This window comes from Ranitomeya imitator, chromosome 5 (assembly GCF_032444005.1).
Source record: "Ranitomeya imitator isolate aRanImi1 chromosome 5, aRanImi1.pri, whole genome shotgun sequence".
Taxonomy (NCBI): domain Eukaryota; kingdom Metazoa; phylum Chordata; class Amphibia; order Anura; family Dendrobatidae; genus Ranitomeya; species Ranitomeya imitator.
Genome location: NC_091286.1, coordinates 473,590,667 through 473,614,103, shown reverse-complemented (window position 1 = coordinate 473,614,103; position 23,437 = coordinate 473,590,667). Strand labels below are relative to the sequence as shown.

Genomic DNA, 23,437 nt, shown 5'->3' with positions numbered 1-23,437 from the left:
CTTACGCGCTAGATCCTGGGCCCCAGAATCGAGTTCCTCCCAGTTATCCATAACAGCACTGCACACTTCCTCCCATAGCCGTTGGGTGATTAACTGGTCAGCATGGCGGCGGTCCAACATGTTCCACAGCGGCACCCAAATTTGTACCGCTTGGATGAGGGTCTCCACGTCAATGCCCTCCTCTTCGTCATCCTGTTCGGGAGCACGCTGTGAAGCCTAACAAAAAGATAAGAATAAAAAGGGAAAGATTACACCACATGAATTTTACAGTTTACTAAACACCAAACCAAAAAGGAACTTACTCTTCGGCGACCGTCGCGATAATTATTCCGACGACTATGGGAGGTGCTTTGAGGAACTCTACGTCGAGCCCCGGATTGTGAAGACTAATAAAAAAAATAAATAAATAAATAATGTGCTTGGATAGAGGCATATGTATTGTGTGTGCTGTGCTGAATGTTTGTGTTGGGTGTAGTGTGTTGTATGTGAGGATTGGTCTGTGCAAAACTTACACTATGCGCTCCCGCTCCTTGAATTTCTCCACCCTGTCCGTCTCCTTCTGTAAGCCCCTCTGCTTCATCTTCCTGTGAATACAGAATAAACACATAAAGGCTTAAAATACAATTGCCATAGTTGTACCAAAATAAAAAAATTTATGAAGAAAAAAAAATAAACACCTCAGTTTGCTGATGATGTGCTGGGGGGCTCTCAGAAGAAGACATTATGGTCTTGCGTCTATCTTGGGTTGGTCGGTCCCTTGCTTGCGTCCCTCTTGGTCCCTAGAATCTGTAAGTATAAAGAGAGTTCTAAGCTACTATACAAAAGGAAAGATGGATAGATGCAGCTTTCGGGACTTTACACTTACATCTGTTTCAAAAACTTGGGGCTTGCGTCTATCTTGGGTTGGTCGGTCCCTTGCTTGGGTCGCTCTTGGTCCCTAGAATCTGTAAGTATAAAGAGAGTTCTAAGCTACTATACAAAAGGATAGATGGATAGATGCAGCTTTCGGGACTTTACACTTACATCTCTTTCCAAAACTTGGGGAGCCTGCCTGCGTACGTCTTGGGTCAGTACCTTGCTTGGTTCCTGTAACATCTTCCAATTTGAAGACAGTTTTAATTAGAATGATTATGAATAAGTATGCCAACTTACTTTTTGATTTCCCCCACCACAAAAAAAAAAAAATTCTAAACCGTCAAACTTGATATGCTAGATATGCTTGATGCACAAGCTGCCAAACCCTCTACCTCCTGTTTCCCAACAAAAAAAACCCCAAAAAATCCCTTGAAAGCAACACCAAAACTACCGTACTTGGAACTTGATATGCGCCATGCGCATGCTGGTAAACCCACCTAAACAAAGTATTAACCTTATAAAAATGTTCCTCATTCAAAATTAAAATACCAATTCCCTAAATTGTTAATTATGATTACCCTACAGTTTGTATTTTCTAAAACCAGATAACATTTTCTATAGCAAAGATTTGCATTCCGCATTTGTATATATAACCTTTACTGCATGTATACCTAATTGTACATTTATCTTGAAATGAGACTAATGACAGTTTTGTGAAAATGTTATTACTATATTTTTTAAAAAATTTTTGGAAAGTAGGAGCTACACTGCTCTTTATTTGAAATACCAGTACATTATGAAAAACAACAAAAATGCAGAACATATCACACAACATTTATACACACATAAAACACATGTTACAGCACAGCTATTCAAAATACCAGCATAGTATGAAAAAAAAATATAAACAGGGCAGGCAGGCACACGCACACACGCACGCACACACACCTCATACTGGATGGCAGTACTCACATGGCTGTCTCAGGCAGGGTCTGGCTGGCAGGGCCTCTCTGATTGGCAGGGCCTCTCTGGCTGGCAGGCCCTCTCTGGCTGGCAGGGCCTCTCTGGCTGGCAGGGCCTCTCTGGCTGGCAGGGCCTCTCTTGCTGGCAGGGCCTGGCTGGCAGGGTCTTGCTGGCAGGGCCTCTCTTCCTGGCAGGGCCTCTCTGGCTGGCAGAGTCTCTCTTGCTGGCAGGGTCTTGCTGGCAGGGTCTCTCTGGGTGGCAGGGTCTCTCTTGCTGGCTGGCACATTTGGGAATGACCTGTCCTCTTTATATAGTTTTGGGGTTGCCTGGGCAAAGTATCCACTTTTTGGAGCATGCTCAATTAAAAAAAGCGGATTGGGGCGACGGATCCGCCAAATTACGGATCGCGACGGATCCGTCGCCCATAGGCGCCCATGCTAGAACGTGGCGGACGTGACGGATTCGGCGCGGTCCGCCATTTCGGCGGTGACAAAAAACGTTACAAAGTCCGTCAATGTCTAGACAATGTCCTCCAAATCTCGACGGATCCGTCGCATGGCGGATGGGACGGACGACCATCCGCCACAATCCGTCGCTAATGCAAGTCAATGGGAAAATAGCGGATCTGCCAAAAAAAAGGCGGATCCGCTATTTGACGAAAATGGCAGTTTGAAACTGACAACAAAAGACTGAAGTGTGAAAGAGGCCTAAGCTGTCACTGTGTGAAAACTCACAGTGACAGCTCCGACCCGACAGCGGTCACTGAAAACTGCCAGCTGAGCACCACAGCTAGAGGTGCAGGGACCCATTTCAGTGGTCCACGCTCTCTGATTGTTGCAATCAGTCAGTCAATCTGACTAAACAATCAAAGCATGTGATTGCCGGGAAGTGCTGAAATATCAGCACTTCCCCACACAAGACTGCTGGAAGCTCGGCTGACAGTTGAGCTCCTGTGGTAACAGACAGGGCCAATGCCTGCACCTCCCCTTGCTGAGTAACCATCTAGATGCCGCGATAGATAGCGATTGAAGGATTTGGAAATGGGCTCCCTCTCTCACCCCCTGTAATGTATTGTATACAGTCTATACAGAGTCTTGTACTTGGGTGCGAGGAAACACAGGCTTATTTAAGAAGTGCTTGTATTACTTCATGCAAGAAATCATACCACAGGGGAAATATTGTACACAATTGCAGGTACAGAGGCAGGAGACATGGCAGGCCGGAATAAACCTTAAGTTCAGCATAAATCACAGAAATAGGTACAGAGTCCCTCTTTATTACTTCCCTTGCGTGTTGATAGGTAAGAAGCGGGATTCCAGTGTCCACACGTGTCCCAAAGATCCGCAGTAGGAGATGGCTGCAATACTATGTGCAAGACTTCCAGAAGCCAGGTCACAGGCTAACTGCAGACATGATACAGAAGCACTGATTGAACAGCAGAGGCTGCTTAACCCCCTTCCCGACATGCGCTGTACTAGTACTGCTCTGTGGGAACTGTGTTCCCGCCAACCACAGTACTAGTACGGCGGCAAGATCACGCGGTCTCACGGTGAGCGCCACGGCGATCGCATGCTGGTGTCAGCTGTATGTGACAGCTGACACCCCGCAAAAATGCCCACGATCGGTGCTAGCGCCGATCATGGGCATTTAACCCCTTCATGACCCAGCCTATTTTGACCTTAATGACCTGGCCGTTTTTTGCAAATCTGACCAGTGTCCCTTTATGAGGTAATAATTCAGGAACGCTTCAACGGATCCTAGCGGTTCTGAGATTGTTTTTTCGTGACATATTGGGCTTCATGTTAGTGGTAAATTTAGGTCAATAAATTCTGCATTTATTTGTGATAAAAACGGAAATTTGGCGAAAATTTTGAAAATTTCGCAATTTTTACATTTTGAATTTTTATTCTGTTAAACCAGAGAGTTATGTGACATAAAATAGTTAATAAATAACATTACCCACATGTCTACTTTACATCAACACAATTTTGGAAACAAAATGTTTTTTTGCTAGAAAGTTATAAGGGTTAAAATTTGACCAGCGATTTCTCATTTTTACAACGAAATTTACAAAACCATTTTTTTAGGGACCACCTCACATTTGAAGTCAGTTTGAGGGGTCTATATGGCTGAAAATACCCAAAAGTGACACCATTCTAAAAACTGCACCCCTCAAGGTGCTCAAAACCACATTCAAGAAGTTTATTAACACTTCAGGTGCTTCACAGCAGCAGAAGCAACATGGAAGAAAAAAATGAACATTTAACTTTTTAGTCACAAAAATGATATTTTAGCAACAATTTTTAAAATTTTACCAATGGTAAAAGGAGAAACTGAACCACTAAAGTTGTTGTCGTCCAATTTGTTCTGAGTACGCTGATACCTCATATGTGGGGGTAAACCACTGTTTGGGCGCACGGCAAGGCTCGGAAGGGAAGGCGCGCCATTTGACTTTTTGAATGGAAAATTAGCTCCAATCGTTAGCGGACACCATGTCACGTTTGGAGAGCCCCTGTGTGCCTAAACATTGGAGCTCCCCCACATGTGACCCCATTTTGGAAACTAGACCCCCCAAGGAACTTATCTAGATGCATATTGAGCACTTTAAATCCCCAGGTGCTTCACAGAAGTTTATAACGCAGAGCCATGAAAATAAAAAATATTTTTTCTTTCCTCAAAAATAATTTTTTAGCCCGGAATTTTTTATTTTCCCAAGGGTAACAGGAGAAATTTGACCCCAAAAGTTGTTGTCAAGATTCTCCTGAGTATGCTAGTACCCCATATGTGGGGGTAAACCACTGTTTGGGCACAGGTCGGGGCTCGGAAGGGAGAGAGCACCAAATGACTTTTTCAATGCAAGATTGGCTGGAATCAATGGTGGCGCCATGTCGCGTTTGGAGACCCCCTGATGGGCCTAAACAGTGGAAACCCCTCAATTCTTACTCCAACACTAACCCCAACACACCCCTAACCCCAATCCCAACCCTAACCACAACCCTAACCCCAACACACCCCTAACCCTAGTCTTAACCCTAATTCCAACCCTAACTCTAATTCCAACCCTAACCCTAAGGCTATGTGCCCACGTTGCGGATTTGTGTGGGGATTTTTCCGCACCGTTTTTGAAAAATCTGCAGGTAAAATGCACTGCGCTTTACCTGCGGATTTACCGCAGATTTCCAGTGTTTTTTGTGTTGATTTCACTTGTGGATTCACCGCTAACCTCCAATATATAAGTAAAAAATACAAACTTTATTCAGTATAATTAAAACAATGCAATACAATAAATATTCAAACGTGAATAAACACCACCAACAACATAATAAAATACAGAGGCACCAAGGGGAGGTGCCTGTCCCTGAATACAACCTGTCTCACCCTGCCTGACAGCGGAGGTTGGCACCCTATATCCTGCGCTCTGGCGCCCCCACTCGGCGACGGCTCTCCCTTTCTGCCCTAATGCACCCAACAATGGCAGGGGAGTGAAAAGAGATGCCGAAAGGGTGAGAAAGGTAGTAAAGGAGATAAGCTGTTTGTCTTTCAATCATATGACAATACTAAATGAGGCTATTCTCTTGGCTTAAACTGGATATAGTTAGCTATATAAATATCTTCTTGTATTGATGAGCCTTCTTATGTAAATGCTTCTTGTATTAATAAATCTTCCTATATAAATGCCTAACTGCTGACTAAATCAATGATCGCACAAACGGATCCAAAATACCCCAAATAAGGGCTTATTATATATAGATAGAAGAAAATGGAACAGAAGATAGTAAGAAGCTTATCTTATCTTATTTATTCCTGCTGATTGAAATAGCACATATATGTACAGGATGCTTGAGGTAAACTGAACCAAATACGTTCCATATTTATACCAGCTATCACAGGCCTAATATTTAAATCCCAAAAAGAGAAAATCTGGATGCCAATATTATTATGGCTATAAATAAAGCTGGGGGATTCTATCACATCAGCTCAATAATAAGAATGTATACAAAAAGAATAGATCCGTTTGAAAACAGCAGCAATAAATGTTATAGCCTTGATGACATAGCACCAGAATTGAATATTATATATATATATATATATATATATATATATATATATATATATATATATATATATCAGACAGGCTCAAAACCTCAAAACATTATATATACAGTGAAACAGTATATTAAACCTCCATATATAATATCGGTGCAATAAACTCCAGTATCCAAACACACTGCATGCCCCAGTAGTGCAACAAAAAAACAGTCAACGCGTTTCCCCTCAACTGAGGTTCATCAGGAGTAAAATAAATGGTCAAACATAGCCAAATAACAGGCTCAGTTAAAAATCCCTATTTTGGTCTACAGGACCATCTAAACCTGGTCACATATATCAGCCGTGATTGGCTAGTGTGACGTTATGTATCTGGTCCCACTGTTGGACTTTGTATCTATGTAATTGGTATTCCCGTCTTTGGGGGTACAATGATATCTAATTTAAATAAAATCTCCCCCCCTTCTCTTTTTTTGTTGTATATTGTAGTCAATCTGGCTGTATACTTTCTTCCCCCCTCAGGCCATTACATAATTTTTCTGGCCCCTATACGGTATAATAAGCCTATTAGAGAGATTTATCATATATACCTATATACTATCTGCATATATAGCATAATTTTCCTGCTGTAAGCTATATTTTTCAACTTCTATATGTGACTATCCTCTTTCTCCTTTGAGCATGCGCAGTGCCGCGGTGTTAAATATGTACTCGGATATGTGTGATGTTTCCATCTATTCCTGGACCAACTTTGGTAGGGACATTTTTTTGGGGGGGAAATGTCCTTTTGACGTTCCTTGACATGCGCACTGCTGCTAAGCGCGGACATTTCCGGTTATGCGTGGAGCCTCAATTGCGCTCCCCACTGCAGTTAAGCTGCAGTTTCCGGTCATGCGCAGGAAAGCTTTCTCGGATCCTTCTTAGCAGATACACCCATCTGGGGGAATATCTTTATGGCGCTTCATGACATGCGCACTATGGCTAGGTACGGTTATTTCCGGTCCTGCATGGAGCCCCAACATTGCGCTCCTCACTGCAGTATTTCCGGTCATGCGCAGGCGAGTTTTCTCGGCGCTGTAAGCAATTTCAAACATGACACGGACGCGGACTTTATTCATTATCAGCTGCAGTGGTTTAAACAATTAAAGATACTATATAAGTAACAAGGGTGGGGGCTATAACACCAAGCATCACAAACAAGGGAGGATTGTCTCTGAGAGGCTGGCCATCATGCTGGTCTTACCAATATTGCAGCAAAGCTAAGTATCGCTGGCTATTATCCATCAAAGTATTGCAGCAAAACTGAGCCTGTTATTTGGCAATGTTTGACCATTTATTTTACTCCTGATGAACCTCAGTTGAGGGGAAACGCGTTGAGGGTTTTTTTGTTGCACTACTGGGGCATGCAGTGTGTTTGGATACTGGAGTTTATTGCACCGATATTATATATGGAGGTTTAATATACTGTTTCACTGTATATATAATGTTTTGAGGTTTTGAGCCTGTCTGATATATATTCAATTCTGGTGCTATGTCATCAAGGATATAACATTTATTGCTGCTGTTTTCAAACGGATCTATTCTTTTTGTATACATTCTTATTATTGAGCTGATGTGATAGAATCCCCCAGCTTTATCTATAGCCATAATATATTGGCATCCAGATTTTCTCTTTTTGGGATTTAAATATTAGGCCTGTGATAGCTGGTATAAATATAGAACTTATTTGGTTCAGTTTACCTCAAGCATCCTGTACATATATGTGCTATTTAAATCAGCAGGAATAAAATAAGATAAGATAAGCTTCTTACTATCTTCTGTTCCATTTTCTTCTATCTATATATAATAAGCCCTTATTTTGGGTATTTTGGATCCGTTTGTGCTATCATTGATTTAGTCAGCAGTTAGGCATTCATATAGGAAGATTTATTAATACAAGAAGCATTTACACAAGAAGGCTCATCAATACAAGAAGATATTTATATAGCTAACTATATCCAGTTTAAGCCAAGAGACTAGCCTCATTTAGTATTGTCATATGATTGAAAGACAAACAGCTTATCTCCTTTACTACCTTTCTCACCTTTTAGGCATCTCTTTTCACTCCCCTGCCATTGTTGGGCACAATAGGGCAGAAAGGGAGCGCCGTCGCCGAGTGGGGGCACCAGAGCGCAGGATATAGGGTGCCAACCTCCGCTGTCAGGCAGGGTGAGACAGGTTGTATTCAGGGACAGGCACCTCCCCTTGGTGCCTCTGTATTTTATTATGTTGGTGGTGGTGTTCATTCACGTTTGAATATTTATTGTATTGCATTGTTTTAATTATACTGAATAAAATTTGTATTTTTTACTTATATATTGGAGGTTAGCGGTGATTACAGAATTGCATACTCCAATTGGCTATTTCTATACTGTGAAATTCACCTGTGGATTCCTATTATGGAGCAGGTGTAAAACGCTGCGGAATCCGCATAAAGAATTGACATGCTGCGGAAAATACAGCGCAGCGTTTCCGCGCTGTGTTTTCCGCACCATGGGCACAGCGGATTTGGTTTTCCATAGGTTTACGTGGTACTGTAAACATGATGGAAAACTGCTACGAATCCGCAGCGACCAATCCGCTGCGGATCCGCAGCCAAGTCTGCACCATGTGCACATAGCCTAATTCTATCCCTAATTCCAACCCTAGCCCTAATTCTAACCCTAACCCTAATTGTAACCCTAACCCTAATTCTAACTGTAACCCTAATTCTAACCCTAGCCCTAAGTGAAACCCTAGCCCTAAGTGCAACTCTAGCCCTAAGTGCAACCCTATCTCTAAGTGCAACCCTAACCCTAAGTGCAACCCTAAGTGCAATCCTAGCCCTAAGTGCAACCCTAGCCCTAAGTGCAACCCTAAGTGTAACCCAATCCCTAAGTGCAACCCTAACCCTAAGTGCAACCCTAAGTGTAACCCTATCTCTAAGTGCAACCCTAACCCTAAGTGCAACCCTAACCCTAAGTGCAACCCTAAGTGCAACCCTAACCCTAAGTGCAACCCTACCCCTAACCGAAAAACAAAAATAAATATATTTTCTGTATTTTATTATTTTCTCTACCTATGGGGGGGGGATAAAGGGTGGGGATTATTTACTATTTTAATTATTCTGATAGCTGTGATAGAACCTATCACAGAGATCAAAATGTACAGGGAACGAATGTGCCAGCAGGCAGATTCGGCGGGCGCACGGCGCATGCGCCCGCCATTTTCCAAGATGGCAGCGCCCATGGGAGAAGACCGAGGACACCGGGACTAGGTAAGTATGGTGGGGTGCGATCGGACAGGGGGGGGGGGCGGAGGGGAGGACGGGGGAGGGTCGGAGGGGAGAGGAAGGCGCTTAGGACAGGACGGAGGGGTACGGAACACTGACGGCGGCTGCAGATCGCCGTCAGTCGGTGGGAGGGCCAGATCGGGGTCTCCAGCCATTGCTGATGCTATTGCAACAATGACAAAACATCGGATAGCACTCATTCGATTTATAAGTTTGTGTGAGCCCATTGCCAAAAGAGCTTGTTGTTCATTTGACAGGCACTCATTGGTTTCTCCTGTCACATCCATTTGTAAGGCAAAAGGGTTAGACAACATTGTTCTCAGACCAATGTTATACTATGGAGTTGTGATGATTAGGGTTTTTTTGTCATTCTGATTCGGCATGAGAACAAAAAAATTCCAGCAGGTTATATGAAATATGATTAACATTATTGCGGCGGTTTTAATTGCAGCAGGAGCCTAGTTTTTATTTGAAAATGCCAGTCAGTCTTTTGTTATTTGTGTATTAGCGCTCTGAGCGGGCCCTCCGCCCTCCGGCCTGTGGCAGTTTTTATTGCAGAAGAATACTACCTACCCATGAATTAAGGTTTTATCCTCAGAGAGGTGTTCACACTAGATAGGTTCCCCTGAAACCGGAAATCGCCTTATCGCGGCTGCTGGTCATGCATGAATTGGTCAAATTATGTGCTAAGTATCTCCATTTTTTTCTTTTTATATAAATCAGAAATGCTATACTAATTTCAGATTTCATATTTACATGCCTTAGCACTACAGAGTGCAACTTTATTTTTTTAATCAGCTGTCATGTGCCCTTAACAGCCACAGATGGATTGGATCAGGGATATAACACTCGCCAGTTGAAGCGCATCACAAATCTCTCTCATCGGTGCCCCTTTCACATGGTTGGGGATCGCCAATGGGTTGGGAGGACAGCCGGAGGTCTACTGCCTGTCATTATGATTCTCCTGTTAAGCCGGCTTGTGGTCGGCGTTCATAGGACATCGTTATTTCTGCTATGTATAGCACAGGTGATCACAATATTGTGAAACGCCCACAGGGCAGTGGGGTACTCAGTACCGGGTCAGGTCACAAAGAGGGATGTCACGGTGGCTGCGACCTGGTCTGGCCCTGGGCATCAACGTTAAAGGGGGTTAAATGTTCAAAGATTGTTGTGATGCCACCTGTAGAGTTCGGTCAATAGGGGGACCGACGCTGCATTAGAGGGGGTCCCTAGAAAATGTTGTGGCAGCCCAGATGTTACACTTCCCACAGGAGATGCGGGGTCCCCAGAGGTCCTATGGTGTGTGTCGTAGATGGTAAGGCCGGTGAATAAATGGAGGAGACAGATTGTAAGTCTTTACCTGGTTTACTTGTGGGTGACATGCCACAGCCCAGGGCACCGGCAACTGGTGAATTAGATGTCCAGGTAGTCCAGAGACAAGTGGAATCCCCTTGGCAGGTCAGGTAGGAGCCTTCCACTATGCGCTTACTGTCTCTGAGGTCCCTGCTGCCACTAAGTGTCCTAAGCAAAGTACTTATTCGTTCTCCTGTCCAGGGACAGGTACCTATATGGCAGGCAGCTTGAGCCATGCCTTTTGGGGTCCTTTCACGATGACTCGAGGCTCCAAGGTGCTGCTGTGCCACAAATAAATAAGGGCAAAGTCCATGTAATTCAATGCCCTCCGGTTCTACTCTACAGGGGTCCTGTATCTCCACTCTGCTCTGTCCCTGTCTGTCCTCCCACACAGACTGTCTGTATTCACTGGTCTCCTGGGACCAACTGTCTAGCTCCTCCTCCAGGTCAGGATCTTTATACAGGGAAGCTCCCCTGAATCCGGGTGCAGAGCTCCCCCTCCTGGCCTGGATTCAGAATGTGTTGCATGTGTGTGCCTTACCTGGCGAAGAGAACTCCTTTGCCTCTGAGCATGACATTACTTTCCCCGAAGGAAAAGCAACATCACTGCAGCAACCGGTAACCTGGGGTGCTGCAATTGCACCTTCAAGTCTCCTAAGGGGACTATTAGATAATATAATAATAATCTTTTATTATTTTTTTTTATTAAAATATGAAAAAAAATAAAAAAAACACAAGTTCAAATCACCCCCGTTTTGACACATTGAAAATAAAAAAAAGTACACATACAGTACCATCATACCAACAATAAAATATGGTGGTGACAGAGTGATGGTCTGGGGCTGTTTTGCTTCTTCAGGACCTGGAACACTTACTGTGATAAATGGAACTATGAATTCTGCCATCTACCCAAAAATCCTGAGGAAAAATATCCGGCCATATGTTCATGACCTTAAGCTGAAAGACACTTGGGTTATGCACCAGGACAATGATCCAAAATACATCAGCAGGTCCACCTCTAAATGGCTTAAGAAAAACTAAATTAAGACTTTGGAGTGGCCTAGTCAAAGTTCTGAACGTAATGCAATTGAGATGCTGTGGCATGACATTAAAAAGGCGGTTCATGCACGGAAACCCTCCAATGTGGCTAAATTACACCAATTCTGCAAAGATGAGTGGGACAAAATTCCTCCAGAGCATTGTAAAAGACTCATTGCCAGTTATCGCAAACGCTTGATTGCAGCTGTTGCTGCTAAGGGTGACTGAGAAATGGACACTTGAGCTGAAAAATAACACTTTATTGAAAAAACTAAAATATAAAAATACATCAATACGAATATAGAGTAAAAAAGACACAATGAAAAAAGCGCCCCCCGAGGAAGCAACAGATGCGAAACGCGCGTCGGGGCCCCTCCTTCCACGCATGGTAGCAGGTCGGTTCGTCTCCTTATTTGTCTCTCCCATATTTCTCATTTTTTCATACCATTATGCATGTGCAGCCCTGAGTTTATCTATTTATTAATATATATGGGACTTCCCAGGATATTTGCGGCTATGCACTACTCTTATAGAGTTATTTTGGGTATCTTTTGACATTAGGATCGCATTAAGCACTTTATTATATTTGTATATATTCTCCTATTTGGAACCTTCCTCTGTCCAGATATCACTGGGGAGCTCATCTAATGGTGTGGTCACCTCTACGTACAGCTATTTATTGATTTAACAGCTTTTTATTTCATGTATATATTGTAACCACGCCACATATACAGTGGGGCAAAAAAGTATTTAGTCAGTCAGCAATAGTGCAAGTTCCACCACTTAAAAAGATGAGAGGCGTCTGTAATTTACATCATAGGTAGACCTCAACTATGGGAGACAAACTGAGAAAAAAAAATCCAGAAAATCACATTGTCTGTTTTTTTAACAATTTATTTGCATATTATGGTGAAAAATAAGTATTTGGTCAGAAACAAACAATCAAGATTTCTGGCTCTCACAGACCTGTAACTTCTTCTTTAAGAGTCTCCTCTTTCCTCCACTCATTACCTGTAGTAATGGTACCTGTTTAAACTTGTTATCAGTATAAAAAGACACCTGTGCACACCCTCAAACAGTCTGACTCCAAACTCCACTATGGTGAAGACCAAAGAGCTGTCCAAGGACACCAGAAACAAAATTGTAGCCCTGCACCAGGCTGGGAAGACTGAATCTGCAATAGCCAACCAGCTTGGAGTGAAGAAATCAACAGTGGGAGCAATAATTAGAAAATGGAAGACATACAAGACCACTGATAATCTCCCTCGATCTGGGGCTCCACGCAAAATCCCACCCCATGGGGTCAGAATGATCACAAGAACGGTGAGCAAAAATCCCAGAACCACGCGGGGGGACTTAGTGAATGAACTGCAGAGAGCTGGGACCAATGTAACAAGGCCTACCATAAGTAACACACTACGCCACCATGGACTCAGATCCTGCAGTGCCAGATGTGTCCCACTGCTTAAGCCAGTACATGTCTGGGCCCGTCTGAAGTTTGCTAGAGAGCATTTGGATGATCCAGAGGAGTTTTGGGAGAATGTCCTATGGTCTGATGAAACCAAACTGGAACTGTTTAGTAGAAACTCAACTTGTCGTGTTTGGAGGAAAAAGAATACTGAGTTGCATCCATCAAACACCATACCTACTGTAAAGCATGGTGGTGGAAACATCATGCTTTGGGGCTGTTTCTCTGCAAAGGGGCCAGGATGACTGATCCGGGTACATGAAAGAATGAATGGGGCCATGTATCGTGAGATTTTGAGTGCAAACCTCCTTCCATCAGCAAGGGCATTGAAGATGAAACGTGGCTGGGTCTTTCAACATGACAATGATCCAAAGCACACCGCCAGGGCAACGAAGGAGTGGCTTCGTAAGAAGCATTTCAAGGTCCTAGAGTGGCCTAGCCAGTCTCTAGATCTCAACCCTATAGAAAACCTTTGGAGGGAGTTGAAAGTCCGTGTTGCCAAGCGAAAAGCCAAAAACATCACTGCTCTAGAGGAGATCTGCATGGAGGAATGGGCCAACATACCAACAACAGTGTGTGGCAACCTTGTGAAGACTTACAGAAAACGTTTGACCTCTGTCATTGCCAACAAAGGATATATTACAAAGTATTGAGATGAAATTTTGTTTCTGACCAAATACTTATTTTCCACCATAATATGCAAATAAAATGTTAAAAAAAACAGACAATGTGATTTTCTGGATTTTTTTTTCTCAGTTTGTCTCCCATAGTTGAGGTCTACCTATGATGTAAATTACAGACGCCTCTCATCTTTTTAAGTGGTGGAACTTGCACTATTGTTGACTGACTAAATACTTTTTTGCCCCACTGTATATCCATCTATATATATATAGTCTCTGTATGTTAATCTGCTCCTCCAGATAGCTTGGTATAGAATTTTACACACTTGTACTTTTGTATTATCTGGTCATTGTATCCGTGCGTGGCACTAGTGTTGCCTCTCTTTTTTCATTGTCTCTTTTTTCATTGTGTCTTTTTTACTCTATATTCGTATTGATGTATTTTTATATTTTAGTTTTTTCAATAAAGTGTTATTTTTCAGCTCAAGTGTCCATTTCTTTTTGGTATTCTATAATCATATTATGGTGGAGCATTTACCTTGGTTGCCCTCCCTGTTGGTTTACTAAGGGTGACTGAGCCAGTTATTAGGTTGAGGGGGCAATCACGTTTTCACACAGGGTCTTGTAGGTTTGGATTTCTTTTTCCCTTAATACTGCTGACCTTCATTTCAAAACTGCATATTTTGTTCACTTGTCTTTTATTTGTCTAATATTTAAATTTGTTTGGTGATCTGAAACATTTAAGTGTGACAAACAGCAAAAGAATAGGAAATCAGGAAGGGGGCAAACACTTTTTCACACAACAGTATTTGGTATTGCTGAGCTCAGAAATGTCCAATCTATCAAATATAATATAAATTGATCAGATCGGTAAACGGTGTGACTAGAAAAAAAATCTTAATTCCAGAATTAAGTTTTCCCTTCACCAATGACAGCACCACCTGAGAGAGTATCCACCTATCCATGACAGGAAAACCACTAAAATAAAAGTGCGGCACCACTCCTCTACATCAATTCAGTTTCCTGTCATTGATGGGAGACATCAAGAAGAAGGTGAGGCTGAAAGAATTTCCCAGGTCTGACCCTGTGGATGGAAGAGCAGCTTACCTGGCTGTGGCACTGGTGACTGGTCTGGAAGAGCTTTAGATGGGCGATGTGACATGTGCAGCAAAGGGTCTGACATGATCCACTGCTGACACGCTGCTCGGGTCTGCGTGCACACACGGCTATCAACAAGATGGTAGGCCCTTCACTGATTGTTGACAGGCCAGGGGTTCTCCCAGGGTTTAGTATCTACCCTATTGAAAAGCAGAAAGCCTGTATCCAGTAAAATATAAAGTAGAGCATGGAAAAAGTTTCTATCTAGTTCAGGGGAGAAATTAGGTGGAAAAGTTCCAATAAAATCTTTAGTAGAATTTCTCCAAAAAGGGTTAGAGCTGGGGGTTACGTGCTTTATAAGTCTGCGGAACTTTTGGCGGTATGCCTCTGGTGTCAGCACATACCGGGCCAAGATCACTTTTTTGATCCGCTCATAGTCCATACAGTCCTCATCAGGTACCGTGCGATAGGCGTCCGCTGCCCGGCCTGTCAATTTGCTGGCCAGAATCTGAACCCGTTCCTCCGGCTTCACTTGATGAAGGGCACACTGCCGCTCAAAGTCCTGCAGAAAGCCATCAATGTCTTCCTCTGCCTCCCCCCAACTGTCGGAAGGCATTATACTGGATCTTTTTGTGGCTTACTGTTGAAGGTACCTGGTTGAAGGCCAGAGCTCCCCCTGCTTGCTGACTCTCCTCTCTCCGCTCTGCCATCTCCATCTTGGCTAGCTCTATCCTGGTCCGCTCGGCCGTCTTTTCCTTCAGATCAGTACACACATCAGCCATCACCTCTCGTATGATCTCTACTGCAGGGTTTGGGCCATAGAACGCCAGTCTGTTCTTTACCTCCCTCTGGAATTCAGTCTCCTCCACGTTCACATTGGGGGGCGCTGCACTGTCGTGTTCCATGATGGCTGCTATCAAATCCGCTTTTGTTTTGTTGCTGGCGATCAACCCTCGGGCTTCCACCAGATCTTTTAATGTAGTCTTCTAACTTCTGGTAGTTGTTTTCCAACTTTCTTTCCTCCTGTAGAAGGGGTATCATATCCCGCTATCTGCCACCAGTGTAACGAGGTCTACCAAGCTGGGGTACCTCTTTCAGTACCACCCAGTGTTTCAGGAGGTCCACTCTGCTTTGGCTGGAGTCTGAATAAAGGACGCTGGCTGGAATTGCTTAGTTACATGGGCGCATATAAAAGATCACTGCTTCTCCACGTTTTTCCAGTCGGACAACACTTTACTGACAGGACACAGAATATATCACACAGATACAGAGGGCAGGCCAGACATACATTACAATAGCCGCAGGTGGCCGGAGCCTGCCAATATTTACTGTGGGAATTACAAAGGTGGGGGGCGGACAAAAGGCGAATATCGTGTCCCCTCTGCCCAGGGGCGCAGCCTGTGGGCTGATGCATTAGGGACATGCATCTCACATGGAACCTATTATACATACATATAACTGCACAACATATTCTGGGTGGTGAGTGGTTCCTTAACACGTAACACTGGGGTTGTCCACAATCACCCTTAATGTTCAGGTTTCGGCCTTGGGGCTGCTGTACAATTGTAATATAGCAGCTAATAGTTGGATTGTGCAGTTTATTAAATCATATAATAGATCTAGACTGATTCCTAGCCCTAAGATACCTCGTTGGGATTTGAATCTAGTTCCAGAAGCCCTTAAGAAAAGCCCCTTTGGACCTTAACAGGAAGCCTCCATCAAGAATCTTACTGTTATGGTCATAATCATCAAGCATTGACATCAGCTCGTATGGTCAGTAACATTCAGGCCTTGTTGGTAAATCCCCCATTCAGTCAGGTGCTGAAAGATAGAGTGGTTTTGAGACTTGACCCACCTTACCTTCCAAAGGTTGCTAAAAGATTCAATAGGGAAAAAAACAAAAAAGAACGGTATTATACATTAGATGTAAAAGAGCCCTAATTAAATATATAGAAGCAACTAAAGGATGGAGGAAGATCCAATTGTTTGTCTCTTCAAGGGGCTAGGAAGGGGCTTAAAGTCTCAAAGAATACCTTAGCCAGTTTGATTAGGAAGGCCATCAGTATTGCACTTTTTCAGGCGGAGTATTTACAGTTGGAATGTGATGATAATTTGGTGTAAGTGTGTACTAATAATAATTTTGAGGTCCTCTCATGCTCTGTAAACCAGCTAATATGAAGGTTAGGTGCCACCATTTTATTTCATTGGATTTCCTGTCCTGGATTGGCGGATCCTCTCTCGGGTAGGGCTGTCATGGGCTCTGGAAAATCCCATTACCGGTAACTAACTAAATGTTTTTGGCTGTCGCAACTTTACAATTAAATGCAATAAGAGGCAATCAAAACCTCATTACTACCCTAAACTGGTATTTATAAAAACTTCAGCTCAAGGGGCAAAAATAAGCCATCACTCAGCCCCAGTTCCCAAAAAATGAAAATGCTATGGGTCTTGGAAAATGGTGACAAATGCAAAAACTTTATTAATACAAATTTTGGAAAATTCGACTCAAACTCTATCTTCTGCGGATTGATTTGCTCATCTCTAATAATCATTGTAGATAATGATAGTGTGGGTACAATTACCATTATTAAGGTTATTCAGAAAGTTAAGATGATATTATGTTCAATATCCCTTTCTCTCACAGGCCCTGTCAATTGGCATTCTTGCACTCCTAGCTTATAGTGAATGGACTCAGAGATCGCTGGTAAGTTTTAATTTAACATAATTCATTATTTTATACTAATCCAACAGATTACAAAGTAGTTTATTACTCACCAGTTAAAGAAGTCAGCTGTAATTCCCAATAGCTTAAAATTTCTAAAACATTTTAGCCTTACATGAATAATATCTGTTATTGGGAGGCAAAGCCAAAGCAAGGTACAATTTCTTGCTCCAGACCTGTATCGAAATACCCTGACCGAGTCTGTCTCCTAGCACCCTTATCTAAGTTTCTGTTGGTGGCTATATGCAGGAAAGCAGTTGGCTGATTATATAAAAGTTGACTTTATGCTTGATATGTTTTGCAGTGGGAATCCACATTTACATTGAGCCTTTTAAGTATCATCGGATCTCCTGTTCAGCTTACAGTGGCCATTACATCCATACTTATTGGTCCATATTGTTACTATACTTTTGCTGGGATGTCATCAACCAACTATATTGGCTATGCAATCAAATATCCCTTTCCTTATACCAAGTTTCAGAATGTATGCCAAGAACCTCTCCACTATGAATGGTATCATCTTGCTTTACAAATCTTTGACCTGACCTCAAGTGTTTGCATTATGTGCTCATCATTAAGTTTGGTGATCAAGCTGTCAGCAAGGATTCTACGAACAGGCACCTTAAATGTAAGTAGTTTGGGTCTATTTGTTTACAAAGTTTAGTTTTCTTGCAGTAAAAGAGGAGATGATTTAATAAATCCACCGCAAATCGACTTCAAGTTGAATTTCATGAAATTCAAACAATTTGCAATGTGATTCCTATAAGGATAGAAAAGCCTAAATCATAATGTGCATATATATATATATATATACTATATGAGGTTACATTATACAGTAAGGGGCTGCATTATACTGTATGAGGCTGCATTTTACTATATCAGGCTGCATTATGCTATATGTGGGCTGCATTATACTATATAAGGGCTACATTATACTATATGGGGCTGCATTATACTATGTGGGGCTGCATTATACCATATAGGGGCTGCTTTATACTCTATGAAGCTGCATTATAGTATATTAGCCTGCATGATACTCCGTGGGGCTGGATTATACTGTATGGGGCTGTATTATACTATGTGGAGCTGCATTACACTATGTGAGAGAGGCTGCATTATACTTTATGGGGCTGCATTATACTATGTGGGGCTGCATTATACTATTTGAGGCTATATTATACTATATGGGGCTACATTATACTCTATGAGGCTCCATTATACTACATGGGGCTGCATTATATTATATGAGGGCTGCATTATACTACATGAGGCTGCATTATACTCTATAGGGCTGCATTATACTATATGGAGCTGCATTATACTCTATGGGGCAGCATTATATTATGTGAGGCTGCATTATACTATATGAGGCTGCATTATAACATATAGGGGCTACATTATACGATATGGGGCTGCATGATACTCTATGGGGGCTGTATTATACTACATGAGGCTGCATTAAACTATATGGCACAAAAGAGCACAGTGAGGTAAAAAATACTCTGTTGTAAAAAAAAAAATCACAGTAATAAGCAAGTGCTAGTCAAAAGATGGAAAAAACAGGGTATTTAGTTGATACGTGAAGCCATTGATGTTTTATCTTGGCTGAAATGTGCTCCTCTTTGTGCCTCCACGGCCACTTTGTGCAACAGGGCCTTGGGAACCACCACCTGCCAAGTGATGAATTAGGCACGCTGTTGCTGAATTTTCCAGTACAACAATCCATTCTTTAGGTGTAATCTTTCCCATTGTCGAAGAATTTGTAGGGCCCCAGGAGACTGGGCCTCCCTCTCATTCTTGCTAGGCAGATATTTGCGGGTCATCCACTGTCGAATTTGTGCAAGCTCTCCATCTTCCTGTTGAATCCGCACTCACTCATCCCGAGGCTGACCCAATAAAATTTCCTTTGGCTCCACTTGTACCAGTTCCTGCGTGACTGCCAATGTCCTGGCAGGACTCTAGAACCCAGGGACCTCTTCAGCCTCAAGTTCTTCATCTCAGCTAGGACCAGGCTTCTCATATGTCACTCTGGACAATGCATCCACGTGAGTGTTTTCAGCTCCCTTTCTGTAGGCGATCTTATACCGGTATTTAGCCATTCTTGCCACCCACCGTTGTTCCAGGGCCCCTAACTTGGCATTTTCCATATGGACCAGTGGTTTGTTGTCGGTGCGCACTAGAACTTCAGACCCTGACAGGTATTTTGTGAACTTCTCCGTCACAGCCCATGATAACATCAGCAGCTCCAACTTGAGGAAACTGTAGTTGTCCGGATTCCATTCGGATTCATGAAGACAACGACTGGCGTAAGCAATCACTCGCTCTTTCCCGTCCTGAACCTGTGACAACACAGCTCCTAGTCCATGCAAGCTTCCATCAGTATGTAGAATGAAGGGCCGAGAGATGTCAGCGTAGGCCAGGACGGGTGCTTCTGTTAAAGGCACTTTCAAGGCTTGAAATGCTGTTTCCTGCCGTTCTCCCCACTGGATTCCTCAGTTTTTGGCTGCAGACAGAACTCCTCTCAGCAGCTCCAATAACGGATTCATGATGCGAGTGAAGTCTTTCACGAACCATCGATAGTACCGGGTTATTCCAAGAAAAGCCCGGACATCCTTGACAGTCTTCTGGGTGGGCCAATCTTGCACTGCTGCAATCTTTTCATGGGACGGATGTACTCCTTCCGCAGAGACCAAATGTCCTAGGTATTCGATTTGAGTGCAGAACAAATGGCACTTGGATGGTTTTAGCTTCAGCCCATGTCTTTGGAGCCAGCTCAGTACTTGCTCCAAACGCTGCAGGTGTTCTTCGAACATGGCGACATAGACAATTATATCATCTAGATAGATCAAAGTGGCTTCGAAATTCAGGTCACCCAACCACCTCTCCATCAGTAGCTGAAAAGTACCAGGAGCGTTGGCCAGCCCAAACGGAATTCTATTAAACTCAAACAGACCCATAGATAGTACGAAGGCCGTCTTCGCTCTGTCGTGTTCAGAGATCGGCACTTGCCAATAACCACTGGCCAGATCTAGGGTACAGAATTATCTCTGTTGTCCCAGTGTGGACAAGGACTCTTCAGTCCGGCGTAGCGGGTACAAATCCCACACAGTGCAGGTATATAACTTGCGATAGTCTACACAAAATCTCAGAGTGCCATCTTTTTTTCGTACTAGGACTATAGGAGCAGCCCATGGACTTTAACTTTCCCGGATGACACCATTCAGTAATATCTGTGAGAGCATTCCTTTCACCTCCTGGTACAGCTGTGGAGGAATTTGATGGTAGCGTTCTCTTATGGGTGCAGCATTACCCATTGGGATCTCGTGAGCGATTGCAGTGGTACAGCCAAAATCGTCCTCATAACGAGCAAATACGTCTTGATAGTGTCTGAGTACATCTTTCACCTGCTGTATCTGCTGCTGTGTGAGCTCTGTTAGTTCAGTCCGCATTTGTTCTAAGGCTAGGTTCACATTGCGTTAGTGCAATCCATTTAGCGGATACGCTAACGGATTGCGCTAACGCAATGTCCAAAAAGGGATTGCGTTTGGCAATTCCGCTAACGCAGATCCCCTATCTGCGCTAGCGAAGAACGGACCCTGAACACTGCAAGCAGCGTTCGAGGTCCGTCCAAAACTAACGGCACATCGCTGATGCATGCCAAAAATGGCATGCGTTAGCGATGCGTTAGTGATGCGTTAGCACATTGCAGTCAATGGGTGCGCTAACAGATCCGTTACATGGCATTAATTGCAACAATTTCGCCATGTAATGGATTCCGTTAGCGGACACCCACTAATGCAATGTGAACCTAGCCTAAGATTCTTTGCCCTTTTCTTTGCCGTGGTTGTTCCGACATTGAATGAGTTTCTACTGTTACAATCCAAGAGTCTCCTTTTTTTGCCGTCAACTGTACGGATTGTGATGGTATCAGTTCCTCCGGCATGCTGACTATTTCACGCCCGGGGAAAAGTGTCAGTGTGTCCTCTCAAATTTACACATCTCACAGGTATTTTCCCATCTCGTACAGTAGCCAATGTTCAGGCAATTAGGAGTCCAGGGGGGTGCAGTCTCAGACAGGGACAGAGAGCACAGTCTGCCCCAGAGGTATTTTAATACTGCTTGCAGTCGGAATGACCACTCTGCCCAGCACTTTTCCATCGCAGGAGACTTTTTGCGCCTCAGCCATCCGAATCAACTGTTGAAATATTTTCCTTTGAGGTGTTTGGGGGCTCCATTGTCTCAGAAAGAGGTCTGGGGACTTGTTGATAAGCAAACTTCCGAACTCCTTAAGCACATTCATCCCCAGGGTAACAGTATATCCATGCTCAGTGTCACCTGAAGTCAGTACCACACCTCGGCTTCCCAAGTCTTTGCCGTAGACTCTAATTTGCATCCATGCCACCTCTGCGACCGGGATGGGGAGCTGATTGGCTGCCATCAACTTTATCATCTATCCCCACTCAGGCCTCATCGCTTCAGGGAAAAGGTTTCTGAAATACTTCTCTGGCATTGTGGTTACTTGGGAGCCGGTATCTACCAGACAGCGTACGGCCCGCCCATCTATTTCAGCCCAGACTAATCGACACCTTGAAACTAAATTGGTGGGACTTCTGGTTCTTCTTACTGGCTGTTCTAGCTCCGGGTGGCATCTCCCAACCTCGGAGCCTCCTAGTTTAACGGGCAATGCTGGTGAGGCTGCCCACGTTGTGACAAATCCGGGCCATGTGCCCCAGCTCTCTATAGAGGAAGCAGGTAGAAAGTTCCTCCCATGTAGACACTCTTCCGCAAAAGCAAAAAGCAAAAACAAAAATACCTCCTTTCGTTAAAAGGTTAAACACACAAGTAAAAAACAACAGCTTGTACAGATAAAATAACTTAAAGGGATGGTACAGTGAAAACAAGTTTATATATAATAAGTACAAGACTAAAATGTTAATTATAAAATAGCAATCACAAAGTAAACTATTGTTATACATTGACTATAATTTTCTTTTGACTTTCTAGGGAAGAAAAAATGTTTGGTAATGTGAACATATCATGAAGAATTGGCAACATTAAAAGCTGAAAGACTAATGTGCTCATGTTTGTGTCGCAATATAGCACTTTGGATCTAGATACTGAACAATGGTGTTTCTTCTGCTTTTGTATCATACTATATCTGGTGAAGAGGCCTGAGTAGTCTCGGAAGTTCATATTTCTTACCATCTTTTCAATTAGCTATTAAAAGGTATTAACCACTGAGAACTCTCAATTTTGAATATTATTATCCTGGTTAAATGATTTTTCCTATATCATAACATGATGGCACATTGCTTCCATACCAGCAGTCAGTGAGACAGAGGAGCCCCTGGCCATCCGGGTGTACAGAGGCTTGTAGCACGGCCTCAATAAAGTGAAGATTCCTGTACAGTCCTGTGGCCGGGAGCACCGCTGCACAAATAGAAACCTGGAAGGGATCCCATAGATTGGAACTAGAGATGGACATATTTATTTCAGTTAATTAATGGCGCTGTGGAAAAAGTGTATAGCGCCCCCCAGTCGGCTACCAGGGGTAGCTGAGTCCCCAAAGAACATGATTCATGTTGGTTTTTACCGACCCCAGTGTTGCGATTGCCGTTATTAACCATATAACCATGGCTGCAAAAAAATAGTCTAATTTGCCATTTAATTTCTTTTTCCTCTGATGTGATTGCACATCAGAGGAGAGAGAAATAGGGTCCCCCGATCCCACCCCGGAACCTCCCGGTGTCCCTGGACCCTCCTGCATCCCCCCCGGCACCCAGAAACAATAGGAGATTTCTCCTATTGGTTCAATTTGATCACTGTGATAGACCCAATTAAAATAAAAAAAAGGTAAATAAAACCCCTTTTTATCACCCCCTTAGTTAGGGAAAAATAATGAAATAAAAAATATATTTATTTCCATTTTTAAATCAGGGTTAGTTAGGATTATTAACATAAGG

General features: G+C 43.2%; 1 protein-coding gene across 1 annotated transcript in view; it reads left to right on the top strand.

Moving 5' to 3' along the window:
• The window catches only part of TMEM212 (transmembrane protein 212), a 31,997-nt gene extending 9,272 nt beyond the window's left edge, over positions 1 to 22,725 (top strand). The window contains exons 2-4 of the mRNA XM_069727313.1: positions 17,397 to 17,456; positions 17,779 to 18,102; positions 22,479 to 22,725. Coding sequence (XP_069583414.1) covers positions 17,397 to 17,456; positions 17,779 to 18,102; positions 22,479 to 22,499 — 405 coding nt within the window. The 3' untranslated portion in view covers positions 22,500 to 22,725. The remainder of the gene's footprint in view (positions 1 to 17,396; positions 17,457 to 17,778; positions 18,103 to 22,478) is intronic.
• Positions 22,726 to 23,437: the final 712 nt, after the last annotated feature.